Source organism: Limanda limanda, chromosome 3, assembly GCF_963576545.1.
Source record: "Limanda limanda chromosome 3, fLimLim1.1, whole genome shotgun sequence".
NCBI lineage: Eukaryota > Metazoa > Chordata > Actinopteri > Pleuronectiformes > Pleuronectidae > Limanda > Limanda limanda.
In genome coordinates this window covers 20,730,487-20,745,294 of record NC_083638.1, presented here as the reverse complement: position 1 = coordinate 20,745,294, position 14,808 = coordinate 20,730,487, and the positions used below count along the sequence as shown (strand labels likewise).

The 14,808-nt window shown below is 38.9% G+C and overlaps 1 protein-coding gene across 1 annotated transcript; it reads right to left on the bottom strand.

Moving 5' to 3' along the window:
- Positions 1 to 994: 994 nt before the first annotated feature.
- dusp22a (dual specificity phosphatase 22a) lies at positions 995 to 14,331 on the bottom strand. Its single transcript, XM_061068154.1, has 7 exons — positions 14,113 to 14,331; positions 12,738 to 12,771; positions 12,074 to 12,156; positions 10,872 to 10,921; positions 7,041 to 7,115; positions 6,697 to 6,868; positions 995 to 2,339 (listed from the first exon to the last, which is right to left on the bottom strand). Exons 1-7 carry the CDS (start codon positions 14,131 to 14,133, stop codon positions 2,145 to 2,147), a joined length of 630 nt encoding a protein of 209 aa, XP_060924137.1. The 5' UTR covers positions 14,134 to 14,331; the 3' UTR covers positions 995 to 2,144.
- Positions 14,332 to 14,808: the final 477 nt, after the last annotated feature.

Genomic DNA, 14,808 nt, shown 5'->3' with positions numbered 1-14,808 from the left:
ATCTAATTATTAGGCCATTAATGAAGACAACAATCTGCAGATTATTTGACAAGAATAAGAATTATAAGTTGTGAACCTGGAATTGTGTTTTAGTTTATACAAATTTGCCTAATTTCATACGGAATTACTGGCAGCTGAAAAGACCAAACAGTACAGCACTGACTCATAGGATCAAGATAACTGTAACACTGAATAATCAATCAAAAGCACATAATCAAGATAACACTGTTATAAAGGCTGTGATATCAGGGGTTGTGCAAGATGCTGACCACTGTCATCATTTGCCTAATGTCATACGGAATTAACAGCTTTAATTCGCGTTTTAAAAATCCCAATCTGCAGCAGGTTTTATTAAATTATTTTTTTTTTCATCTCAGTTCCTCTACATCTGACAAACAAAAGTAAAACTATCCAACTCAACTCACTTCAATTATAAGTATTAGAACTGTACCGACTGCATTACACAGAACAAGTCTCGCCCTCAAATTCCAACTGCATTTCCTCTTGCTGTCACCTTTTGTTAAATTTACAGGAAGCCTAACTTAATGCTTTCTGTGATAATTGGGTGAACACCTTCTTGGAATCTCTGAGAGGAATTAGCCTGCCTGAACATGTATGACCCGACCAGACATACATCAGAAAGTCTATTCACTATACAGCCTCAGAAATAAAGCAATGCAAATAAAGAAAATCTCAGTTTAAGGCAAATGCAATTAATTGGCCCAAACCAGGAGATTGACAGAGATGTCAATGCACCAACTCTCAGAGATCAGTTCCAAGGAAACCTGAGGTAGTGCATTTCCTGCTAGGTTTAACGAGAGCAAGTTGCATTTTTGAAAAATAAAACCTTTAAGAAGGTCTGTTTCATCAGTCTGAAAACTTTTCTATATGCTCCTTAGTACAAAGTAAAATAAAACACAGAGCTTATTTGGAATTATGTGTATGAGGGAAAAGCTGATCTATGGAGAAGATGAAGTTCAATAATAACCATACAAATGTTCATTTCGTTTATTTACACACAAACACCATGGTGTTGATGGTTATTTATTACAGATTTATTTCCATTGCCATATTTTTATTTTATTTTTATATCCTTATTTTTACTGCATCGTATTATAAAACAAACAAAACAAACGTGACATAAAACACACACAAAAAAACTGACAGTTCCCATGAAATTATAACACAAATCAATTTAGTCACAAAAAAAAGATAAATCAGAGCTTCATTAACATCAGGAAGACTTGCCGAGATCCTTCATGTGTGGTTATAGATTTATGCAGCTGTGCTTCTGTTTAACCCGTTATGTATAACTTAAACCTTTCTCCTTCATATGTGTGAGTCGTTACAAAGCCCCAATAGATATGCAACCAATGCTCTTAACATGATAGTTTACTTAAAAAAGTTTTTCCAGTGTAATCTGATATCAAGTACAGTAACTAACTAGGTGAGAACAAACGCTGTTTATTACATGGCAGTAATGTGCGGCGGGAATGTATTTATTGTTGTTGTAATCTCTGTAAGTGGCCAACAAATCTAATCCTACTTGGTTATTGCCTCCTATGAGAGTGTGCATTTTATTCCAGCTTGATTGAATTTAAAGCCTTGGGGGAGGTATGCACTCAACAAGTGTATCAGTACGTGCAGTGTCAATCATGTCAAGCAATAGGGCTGCTCTCAGTAGGATGAATCAATCTTATTCCGTCTATCTAGCAAATTAGAGGCAGAACGTTCCTTTAGGACTCCATTAATAATCAGTCACATATTTAAGGCTACCAAGCTGAATGCTGCAGGTGTGATGTGCCCACATGGGAGTGTAGTGTATTCATCATGGCTGAGGTGCTGAGGTGTTGAGAATAAGGCGTCTGTGAGCACTGATATTGTGGCTGTACTCAGGTAAGTGAGCATGGGAGGTACAGCTAGTGAACAGGAGTCTGTTGATCAATTCTAAATCAACCTCCATTGTGTCAAGTTGACTATGAGCGATTCAAATAAATGGTAAAAAAAAGCTTGGCTCATATGGGGGCATTCATACAAATGCCTTGGGTCTAATCATAATTTAGGGGTTGATTTGGAATTGAGTACAGAATAATAGCTGCTGCCTTTTTTTGAGGCAGAACCGGGCAGGAGGACTTTGGCGTGATTCAGCTGCTGCCTTCAGGATCATCAGCAACAGACGGCAGAGAACAGACAGCTATACCACGATTTATCGAGCGCTGATCGTCTCCCCTGCTCTGTCTCGCCTCCTGCTGCTCTGTGTACTGGTTTAGGAGGGCTTCCACCTGCTCCTGGTCATTGAATGGACTGGGACGGAAACCGGACTGTAACCATGTTCGGTACTAGGGATGAGAGGAGGGACAAGAAAATGTATTAAAAAAACAACAACATCACATCATTGTGTTAAGTCCAATAACAGAGTGTTTAATCCTTCAACTGTAGCTGCACTACCACAATAATCCACTAAATTATACACACCCTCCCTATATGGCGGTATATTCAGGCTGGAAATATTTCCCCAAATTACCTGTTCTTTCCGTATTTTTCTACTTAGCTTGTGATACAGATTCTATTGTAATTAGCTCAAACGTTGCTTACCCATGAAACTCCTAATGTGTTTTGTGGAGTTAAAGACTTAACGATAGCAGTTTAAATTGTGTGTTAAAAAATGATATGAATTATTTTGGTATTTTTAAATTTATTGCCACTAGAATGTAGAGTTTTAAGAGACTGCATCTGTTACAAAAAGTTAGGAATTGCTCAAAGGATGCCCAGGAATGGTTTTGTGCAATATCTTGTTATTTTTTTCGAAACACAATGTAAAGTGAAAGTCAGTCTGAAAGTAATACATTCATTTCACTCAAATTTGTATTCTCACTGGCAGCTGAAAAGACCAAACAGTACAGCACTGACTCATAGGATCAAGATAACTGTAACACTGAATAATCACTCAAAAGCACAGAATCAAGATAACACTGTAACTGTAAAGGCTGTGATATCAGGGGTTGTGCAAGATGCTGACTGTCATCATGAAAAAGAAAATGAATCCTAAATATCAGCTACAAAGTCTGTTTGAGTGTTCAACATGAAGCTGGACTGAAAATGAAAAGATAAAGCTTGATGTCAAATCTACCAAAATGTAAACAGGATGGCTTTTCTGTCAGAAATTACTCTTGTTGGACTCGAGACAAAAGCTTGAGTGGACAGAGTTAGAATGGCACGGACAAAACGTTTTTATTGGATGTGCACTGTAGTATATTTCAGGCACTTTGTTAATGTTATACTGTAGCTGTAAACACTTTAGTTACTGTGAGGCTTATATCTCAATAACTGTTTGTTGGTTGTTTGTCCGTCTGTCTTTCTGCAGGATTACTAAGAAACTACTTACAGGAAATCTTATAGTGGGGTGGGACATGATCAAAGGAATAACTCGTTAAAACTTTAAGCAGATCCAGATAAACTGGAGGATCCAAGAATTTACTTTCACTTTCTTTCACATGGTGAGAAAGGGTGTGAGCGTAGGGATGTGCTCTCTGAATGCCTGTATAGTTACAGTTGCATTTGTAACAAAAAAACATTGTTGTCTTAAAGGGCGATCGCACTGGTAAACACAGCTGAAAGTCACGTTGTTATGTTTTGATACAGCTATAGCTATATATAAATATTTTTTATTCACTGTTAATTTCATTTATTTTATTGATGTTCTTGATGCATTGTTTCTTATGCTGTTGTGTTTTTTATCTGCCATGTAAGGTGACCATGAGTGCTCTGAAAGGCGCCTATAAAATATAAATAAAATGTTTTATTATTAATATAGAGACCAGCCATATATTCACAGTCGGTTACAACAGGATGTTTCTGAACGGTCAGTTACACCGTCCTCATGTTTGTTCAAGTTTTCACGAAGGAGTTTCAGTCCTGAGTCTATGTTACTACTGAGTAACGTAGACATGGAACCTATAGTGTATTCATATTTTTATATATTTATATATTTATCTTGCTCACAGTGTATTCATCGTTCTTATATCATACAATACCTCTTAATACTGTAATATTCCATATATATTTCCTTCTGTACAGATCTTATTTATTTACATATTCACTTTAAATATGCACAATACTCTGCACTTTTACTGCCTTTTTTTGCACTTCTGGTTAGATGCTAAACTGCATTTCGTTGTATAAGTACTGTGCAATGACAATAAAGTTGAATCTAATCTAATCTAATCTGTATCCTTGCAGAGTGGCTTTAGGTTGAGAGTCTGTGGTGAAATGAGCCGAGCACACCGACACAGCACGTCAGAAGAAATAAAGCGTAACTGCTGGTCTTTAACAGTAACGACATTCCTCCATTAACGTAGGAGGAATGTGCACATACACATTCTCTTCCTTGGATCCCTCCACGCTGCAATTTTTCTTCATTGTTCTTTGTTGTGGTTAGCCTGTGGTTAGCCTGTGGTAGCTAACAAGCTGCTAGCTCAGCAACATGTCTGCTCTACCTTGAGGCTACCTACTGACCCCGCTCAAGTTATAATGGATAGTAAAAGCCCAGAAATTTTATTTTACAAAATATGGGCCCTTAAAGGATTCCTTCCTCCCTATTTGAAGCGTATGTGAAATGTCAACATAGAACATACAGATTTCCCTTAAAATCCTCGAAATCACAGCAAGATTTACAAGCAACAAGCAGTTGTTTCAGTCGTGTTATGTTGCAAGGTGCTGACAGTAATGCAAAACACGTGATGAGCAGTACCAACCTGATGCAATCCCAGCAAACCCCCTGCAGTTCCCCTTCTCCAGTCAATGGTTAGACAAGTGCATTCGTAATGAAATCACGCACAGGGTGCCTTCAAGTAACTACAACACTGCAGCATTTTAACAGCTGTGAACAGCTGCCTACAATGTTTTCATATACAACACATCCTGTCAATGGCAAAAATGCTGTGGAGATAATGACTCAAAATAAAATCCAAAAAGAAATTCACTCACTCCTTAAAGTGTGAAAATACAATAAATACATGAAAACTGCAGCAAGTCTTCTGATAAATCGAGATGTCTGTAAGGTTTAAGCCAGCATTTTTTATACAAGCATGTGTACCAGTCATATACTCAATTACACTACCTGATCTTTTCTCTTTGTGAAAACATTCTCTGAACCAGAATGGACCTAAAACCACAAAGCCACTTAATATTTCCTATAAGTGGTGACATTCTTCAAAGTGGAAGTAGACAAATCAAAAGTATGAGTGTTATAAGGAAGGATCATGCATTATGTATCCAAAAGGCTGTGGCGTCGCATCCATTTGCTTGGGGGGGGGGGCATGTGTATTCTGAGGATGACATAAATCATACCATCAAAATGTCATGCGCATTGTCTAAGCTCTTTCCCTTTAGTATTTTTCTATGTTTTAAATTTTGGGGCTTGAAAATTGTTAATTTAAATGTTTGTATTATTTGAGTTCAGAGTAGACTACACAACTTTCAAAGTTGTCGCATCCCTGTGCAGTTCACATAAAACGTTTTGGTCTCTTGTGATCAGGGGTCTTGCAGTAGTTGTGAGTTGATACTATATGACAGCGACAGTGGGTCACATACTACAGGATCTTCACAAGGAGAAACCCCCGACTAGTATCTCTGGTCTCCAAACTACGCTACATCATGAAAACACAAGCGAGAAAAGACACAGTGAATCTAACTGATCTTCCTGCTCTCTTGTGTAATACTGCTCGCAGAATGAATCAACCTGGAGCAGACGTAGGGGTGGGAATTGGCAAAAATGTGACGATTCAATAGTATTGCGATATTTGGGCTACGTTTCAATAGTATTGCGATTCTGCGATATATTTGGATACTGCAAGTATTGCGATTCGATTCTGCGATATATTGCAATTCATGTCCCCCATATTATTCAAACGCATTATAAAAAATGAGAAAAATAAGACGGCTCAACTCACTTCAAATGTCACATTTAATTCTGTTAACAACATTGTCTTCTAAACATTAACTGAAGTGCTAAAACTAAGACAGGGTTGTGCAAAAATTTTGTCCTTGAACATTCAGGACACAGGACCTTTGTAATTATTTTCTGAATAGGAGACCTCTCACATGACACGGAGCTCCCAGCACATAACTTACAATTATTTAAATACAATACAGTAACATAAAGCAGACATAATAGAGTAACATAAACCTGAGAATAATCATATAAATAAGAGTAACCTAGAGCTTCAATCAAATTGAGAAAAATAAACAAATGTGTACTACTAGAGTCCGTCCAGTTGGATGAATGTTAAATTCATTTGGGAATATTGGCATTTTTGTTCAGAAAAAGGAGTTGGTCAACATGCTCATATGTTAAAGTGCTCCTCTGGGCTGTTACTATATCTCCTGCAGTGGAGAACATCCTTTCCGCATACACACTAGGTATCTTTTAAACTCTGAAACTCTCCTTGTCATGCTTTGCCACCCAGGGGCTGTTACATATATAATTGTAAAAAAAAAAAAAAAAAAAAAAAAAATTGCAATACTTTGTGCTACAGTATCGATAGCATCGCAGGCGCAAAATATCGCGATACTGAACAGAATCGATTTTTTTCCCCACCACTAAGCAGACGGGGAGGACGTCATATCAAAGTGCCCCCCCAGCCTGTGAATGAATTCATCATGTCAGTGTTCCTCTGTGTGTTAACGTGTGTGTACCTCTATGACTTGCGTCTGCTGGTACTCCTGCAGCTGCTGCTGGAAGCCGTAGTTTGGGCCGACAATAGAGCGAACGGCCTTGACTGCAGACAGACACTCATCCCAGCTGCAGTGTGTGACAGTCATCAGGTAGGCCACCACCATGGTGGTGCTGCGGGATACACCTGCCAGACTACAGCAACACATGGGATCAGTTTGGTCATTGGCATAAAGCTGCTGCATCCATAACACCATTTTTCTTCCAGGTAAATGACCAGTAATGAATGCTGAATGCTTCTCACAGCTGAAGGCCTACATGCACAGTCAATATGAATTGGCACACTTTGCATTGGATAAAAACCTACCAGTGAACAAGACACGATCCACCATCCAGGCGACATTCGTGGATGAAGCTGATGCACCTTTTAAAATGCTGTGATCTGAAAAGAAAATAAAACACACATGATTCTGTGGTGTATGGAATTTAAAGACAAAATCTTTGAATTCAGTATAACATCCGTATTTTGGGCTCAGGAAAGTAGTTTGCTTTTGACTAGGCAGAGTGGTGGCATGGTTGAAAAGGTAAAAATAGAGTACACATAATAGGATATGAGAAAGAACACCTAGAATTGAAACTTGGGGCCCTAACTTCATCTTACAAACTGTTTTGCCGAAACTGTGATGTGCAGTTGAGATTGAGTCGAAACTACGGTAAATGTTGACATTAGTCCCAGAATGAGAACGGTAGTTTTGATGGATTTTTATAAGTCCTAATAAAAAGACGTATCGGAGAGTAGTGATTTTTCTTCCCACCAATCCAACTAGTCATGTGAGGAAAAAGGTCTGGTCTACTCAAACAGAGAGTTTGTGGTAGACCAGAGCACAGACAGTAGTTACAGACAAGGGAAGTACATGTGCTCCTCTTTTTCGGTCCAGCATTCGTCAAGTCTGTGTCTCAAAACTAAAAAGTCAATAATTTGAACCTTTTTTAACTTAAAACAGTAATTGTGCTTTCTTTAGATGGACCATTTGTGTTTTCATTATGCACATCAGACAGCCATCTCAAAGATACAAGCCAACTAAGACAAGAAATCATTAAATCCAAACTCTATTGTACAACAACAACAACAACATAACAAGAGGTGCTTATGATACAAGATCACACAAATCCTCAGAATGTAAATCTTTAAAACAACATAGTGCAACTGCTCCTCAAATCTCCTCTTGCAGTGTCAGGAAGCACTGATGGTGTTTTGCATAATCAAGAGCTGTGTGGCTGATAGCAGCGTCTCCTGAGGAGCAGATGCTGGTTACTCAACAGCAGACAGAATAACAGACGGGGGCTAAAATAGATCGACTGCCACTTTTCTTTTTTACTTCTTCCTGAGATCCAAACTCCTGTTCAGAAGATGTCTCCTCAGCACTTTAAACCTCTGTGCTTCTCTAGCACAGAGGTTTCCGGACAACTTGTTTAATATGACAAAAAATGACCTTGTGACAAGGTTTTGAGGTTTTGACCAGTTGAGGAAAAAACTAAATAATAACCTACAGTTAGTTTGACCTACAGTACATCCAGTTGATTGTGTTCAACATGCAGGGTCCTTGCACTCATGCACATCTCATTCCCTTGGCCAAGTCGTCTATCATTAAGTACGTTATTACGCAAAAACTACAGACCCGATTTTCATGAAACTTGGTATGACATCTAGTGTGCGTCACGGAGGAGCCATTCAAATTTGCCGTGGATGTGGATAACTGGTTGTTCCAGGATTTTTTTCACTTTCTTTAACATTGTGAGATATAGTATATTTTATTTAAATGTAGTTTCATATGGGGACTGTTAAGCCTTGGAGGATGTATGCTCTACTGACTGTAGCTCTGGAAGTGGTTATTGTGCGTCTTTATGCAGTGCAGTGTGCACTATGTGCAAATAACCCATAGCACACTTTTCAGGAGCGTTCATCCTGGCCCTCCCTCCATTTCACCTCTGTTACTCCACTCAGAGTCATCGCCCACTGTAAGCCTGACAATCAGATGGATGATTCTAAGGCTGATTAAAGGTCAAGTGTGTAAGATTTAGGTGAAAAGGATCTATTGGCAGAAATTGAATTTAAATAATCCTAGTGATGTTTTCACTAGTGTGTTTCACCTAAATTGTACAATTTTTTTTCTTTATCCTAGAATGGGCCCTTTATGTTTGACAACGTAATATTTATGCTGGGAGCAGGACCTATACTGAGGTTTTTTATGAAAACTGAAGGCGACATCAGGTTCTCTTTCATGTTTGAAAAGTGAGGGTGAGGTGAGGGGTGTTCATGCAACATGCAACTCCACCACTAGATGTCACTCAATTCTATACACTGAACCTTTAAGACTGGGACCTTACATTTAATCTAATAAGGTTTTGTGAGCTTGTCCTTATTATTGTAAGGGTCTAAGGTTAGCAGTCATTTCCAGAACATTTCTTTCTATTAGTACTAATATGTAAGTGATAAAGCCAATTGAGGCAGTAACGGTGGGCTACATAAATGGCCCCGACTTCCTCACATCCATCATATTTATAGTTCTTTTACACAACTTCCAACTGCTACAGTTGCTCCAAAAAAAACTTTATAGGAAAGACCATCCCTGCTTTTGGACCGTACAGAGGGGAGGGGCCATCGGAGATGGTCATAGGGGCCCCTAGGTGGTGGCGAGCATGGTGTGGCGGCAGTTGGCCTCACCACTCCTATCAGTCAGACCAGTGATTGTGACAGAAGGGGTTTATTAAAGCTCTGGGTGGTCGGGGCCAACAGCCAGATGTCACACTAAAGTTTCCTTCCTGTGCTGCCTGAGGGAGAGACGCTTGATTGCAACAGTGGAGGTCAAACACCTCCAACAAACCCAATCAGCAATATCCAACCAAACGCTGAACCTCCAATCACATTCACTTTCACTCTGCTCCATTTTCTTTTTCACAAGCTAAAGCAACAGCAACTACAGTGACTGCATTGCACAAAGTCACAACCTGCAGAGTTAGAGCTCCAGATTTAGGCTAAAAACCCCAACATTTTGTGTATAGACATATACACTGTATATATATATATATATATATATATATATATATATATATATATAACTCTGCAGTAATAGTCTAAAAGCTACTCTGTACATTCTTAATTGTTCTGGTCATGGTCGACTGGTTCTTAATAAACATTTTGAGACCAAGAATCAGTGACCAGCCTGCATTCAACCAGGCAGAGAGTCACAACTTTGTCTACTTGTTTTAAGCAGGTTTTTGATGATCCCCATTCAAGCACGATCATTCCCCTTATTCTACAGTCCAGGGCACTGCAGACATGGACCTGTGGATGGTAGAGAGGGCAATGTGCCTCCAATAAACATGTATCAAGTCAACAGCAGCTTTTCACCTGTCAACAAGAGTATAATACATTGGGGAGTTATGCCCACCATCCACGATCCCTACTCTGTCAGTGCAGGAACCCTAACTAACCAGTAGAGGATGCACATCTACAGGAGTCTCAAGCCGTGACATTAATGCTTTAAAACTGCAACCGTTGACTGTCGCTTCGGTTTCGTGCCTTTAGTCCGTGACAACTGTTTAATCCAGAATAACTACGGTTAGGGTTTGCGTGAGGTCACAGAACCTTCGTAAAAATTGACACACGCTATGACTAATGTTAGTGACCACTGCAAGGGTGGAGGTGGGGGGGCAACTCATCCCTCTTTCAACACAGGGTCTGCCTCCTTATGAACATAGACTCATCCAACACACACTTTTCTCTGCATTTCCTTCTCAAACACACACAAGTACTAAATATACAACACAGAAAATAAAAAACTTTTAGTGCTCAATATTTATGAATGTCACAGGGTTAATTTAATACTGTGGGGTCTACTTTTAAGTCATGAGAACTTATGAGCTCCTGGTCACTTTGCCCTTTAATATAAAGCTTAAAATTCAGTGATAAATGTCTAAAAACAACCAACTGGAGTCCTGCAGAAAATAAAGTTGTTCACGTCAATTTTCTGTTAAACTCTTTAAAAAAAATCATGTAATCTTAGTAACGGTTTGTGTGTGTGTCACACCCAGGGTACACAATCCGGTGGGTATTGGTGTTGAAACCGTACTGCATGACTCATACAGGACATTTTAAATCCATGTGTGTGTGTGCGTGTGTGCGTGTGTTACTCACAGGTTCTGGCTGGAAGCATCTGCTGCATGAATACAAAGATATGTCATGTCCTGTAAAACATACATGAAAAACATTATCACAGCTGAAACCAGACACGGACAATGCATGTTATCTGAATTAAGGCCGGGCAATAAAACAATATCAATAATTAACACAGTATAGTTTTTGTCAGTTGCAATTTGACAAGGTTCCAACAAATAGTGATATATTGCTTATGCATTGTGAAAGCAGAGTGAAGAGGTATAACACATAATTGATCTACCTCGTATTGTAGAACATTTATCAAGTGTTTGTCTATCTTTGTTTATATAGACGAGTTTAAAACCACAACCTTAATTCAGGAGAAAAAAATCAGTCTGTAAACTACTTAAAACAATTGTTATTGTGATAATTATTGATACTGACTTGATATGGAAAAAAATGGATTAAATATTTGGCCATTTTACTCAGCCTTTATCTGCATTTACCTGTGATTCTTACCTACATTTATAATACAGGCAAAAATCATGGCCTATTTTTACAGATGAACATCTGTCACTCAAATCTAAAGTGAGCCGTAGTTCCTCAAAGACTGGCACACGGAGCAAATTCTTAACTAAATCTAAATGTAACAGGATAACAGGTGTTTGTAAGCACTGTGGCCGTCTAATATGATTTTTTTCTGGGGTTTAACTTAATTCTAATAAACACAGAGTAAAAGATATTTTCCTACAATGAAGGACATGTCGTGGATTCTAACAAATGCACAATGGAGAGCAAAGCCCTTTGAAACCAATCACTGTCATCTCATATATATGTAGATGTACATGTATATGTATATGTCAAATAAATGGATATGTGTCTGTAGTAGGAAGTCTGAACTAAGACGGTTATAGCTAAAGATTCTTCATATTATTTCTGGTTTTACTTTTCCCATTCTCTAAACATGTATTAATGAGCATTTAATAGAATACAATATAATATAATGCTTTTAACGGTCATTGTACAACGACATTTTTCGTGCATCTTCAAAACTTTCACAAGATAAGTGACAACAAAGAAACGAAAGAAATAACTTCTCCTGCTCAGCCACAAAAATCCCCTGCTCCAACCATAGCTCATCACCACCCCCTGCTGGCTGACAGGACACATCACAATATTAAAGAGGTGTGCATGGTCTCTGCATGTCACAAAATGCAGGCCAACCTGAATAGTCCACTTACCTCAAACACAGGTTTGGCATTGTTGTACACAGACAGGATGTGGGTGATGCCATTCTTCGACAGACTGTCCCTGTTTTCCGAATCTAAGACCAGGGGAGAAAGGAACAATCAGTGGATTTCACACCGCTCACTCAGACCAGTTATGTTGTAAGCGACTGCATAGGCCGGCCAGTCAGCTGTTTACTGTCCTGCATCATTGTTGGGTACAGTTTATCCTGTGGTCCGTTGCTCCTGTCACTTAAACTATTCATAACCAAAATGCTTGTGCCATCGTGTGGAGCCATCATGATGGCAACTAAAGATAGAAAGCGGCACATGCCACATTAAGTGGGAGGGGGCTGTTACCGGCCAGGGAAAGAACACACCAATAACTGTGGGCTGTTATTTTATGGGACAGAACAGAAGAACAACTTTTAAATTCATATGTATTATGGCTTGAAACCTAAATACTGTATAAGGCACAGCATTTAAATTGAAACCTTCACAAAATGCAAGGTTTAAAATACCCTAATAACTCAGGTTGCTATAATCCACCACTCATTCCTTCATGCATTTTTGCCCTATTATAGTGACCTTGTGCCTTTTGGACCGAAGGCCTGACCCTGCTCTTCTGATTCTATCACATATAGGAACACCAAATCAAGTCACACCATGTTTGTCTTACCTCTTATATTCCCCAGGTAGAGTCCGTCAACGACCTGTGAAGCAGCAGTCACAGACATCTTGGGTTCTCGGGTAAGATATTCAACACAGTCCAGCATCAAAAACTTCACATGAAAGCAGCAAAGGGTGGTGGGTTGAGCCAGATTGGATTTAAGGCTTATGGCTTAAGAACCAAAGTACCAGCAAATGAAGCATGGGCTGCAGCCATACAAGGCCTGAGCAGCGATGTGTGATTATCAGTGCAAAAGTGACAAGCAGGGAGCAGCCACTGAGTGTTAGAACTTAGGCAGTAGTACTACGAGAGGTCAAAACCCCAGCAACACTTACAGTATAGACCTATATTGTCACACCAATGCATTTATGTGTTGACCAATCAGTCTCCAAAATAGGCCTAGGCAATAAAGTCATGTAAATAATTTAATAATATCATTTTTATCAATAGCAATAAAACAGAAGCACAATATATATTAATATAATACTGATGCATTGTGTCAACACAGTGAGGAGGTGTCTCACTTAACTCTTCCACCTCAGAATTGTAAAATATTTAGCTGTTGATTATTCTCTGTTCGTAAAGAAGTTTAAATTGACAACCTTTACCCAGGAGCAACAATGTGTAGGAAATAATAACGTGACATTTATTGGGATATAAATCGATATTGACAGATTTTTTTTTTTTTTATCCTGACAACATTTTTGGCTATATTGACCAGACCTAGTCAAACCATGATGTACTACAGGTGTTTTCAAAGAGAAAGTTCTCTGTGCTTGTTAGACGTAGGTGCCAGAAACCTCTTCTCTGTTTGTACTAGCACTATGAGGCAGCAGCTGTCTCAAAATATAAATGGAAACATGAAAGAAAAATTAAAAGTACAGTACAAATGGACAATTCATCTGCTAATGCGAAGTCTGTTTAATTTGTAAAGTGTTTTCACAAAACATGGTTTCACTTAATTTCCGTACTAATAGATTGGGCATCTGTGACAGTACAATGATTAAATAATGTCTGAACAATGGTGTGTTAATCTATTGATTTGATCCTTGGAGCAAACTTAAATGAGCCCCTCACCCAAAGGTCAGAGGTCAGGACATGATGGATCAGTGCCTTGCTCATGGGCACTGTGAAAAAATCTGGTCCTGTGAGCTTCCATTACTGGTTTGAAACTAAGTGCTTGGAGCAGCACAAGTCTTGTTTTGAGCTGTTTACACATTATGGAAACATTGAGTGTGTTGAGATAGTGTCAGGATCAGAGAGGCAGAGCATGTGATGAGAAGATGAGTCAGGCTGACATCACACACACACACACACTTATACCACTAAACAACAACAACAACAACACAACACCACAACACCGACCAGTAAAGCAGAGCGTTACCTTATTCATCCCATTGCCCATGATGCCTCTGGACCAGTCTGAGCTGCTCACATGAACTCTGACTCTAACAACAGGAAGCGCAACTCGGCACAGCAGCGATCAACCTCCGGTTCAGCCGCTACGTGTGTTTGTTGTTGACAACATCATCAGATAAAGTTACACGATAGACATCATCAGTGCTGAAACACTGACGGTATGCAGCGGCGCAGACAGCAGTTCCGTCAGTGACTCGTCTTCCGGATTGTTTTGAACGCTTCATCCGGTAAGTGACGTCGTTACAGAGTGTCGCCGCCTTCATACACCGGCTCCGATAAAAGCTTTGATATAAATACATATTTATATGTATATACAACGTGTGTGCATTCAAGCACGTGTGCATCATTCTAACCCAGCGAGCCAATCTGAGGATTTATTTATTCTGTCAACAGTTGCTGCTTTCTTTATTTATACTGTATTTAAAACAAGATAAACTTTTTTGATCTCACGCCAGACAGACAAGAGAACATGTGAAGGTATAGAGCAGAATAAAAGGAGGGCATTAAAAAGAGAATATATACTGTATTTGTGCATTATGTATAATTCAGTCAGACTTTATGTATTTTGCACTTTTTTAAAATTTCACTAGATCTTTATTTGGATAGCCCCCCCTTTCCCCCCATTCATTAATCCATGACTTTTTCTCTGAAAAAAACAAAA

What these genes read in the sequence shown, in the direction of transcription:
- dusp22a (XM_061068154.1), bottom strand. Translation starts at nt 14,133, where the DNA reads ATGGGCAATGGGATGAATAAG. An exon ending in ATGCCAAACCTGTGTTTGAG is followed by an intron (nt 10,922 to 12,073) that starts GTAAGTGGACTA and finishes TATGTTTTACAG; the next exon opens with GACATGACATATCTTTGTAT. An exon ending in AGCAGACGCAAGTCATAGAG is followed by an intron (nt 2,340 to 6,696) that starts GTACACACACGT and finishes TCTCATCCCTAG; the next exon opens with TACCGAACATGGTTACAGTC.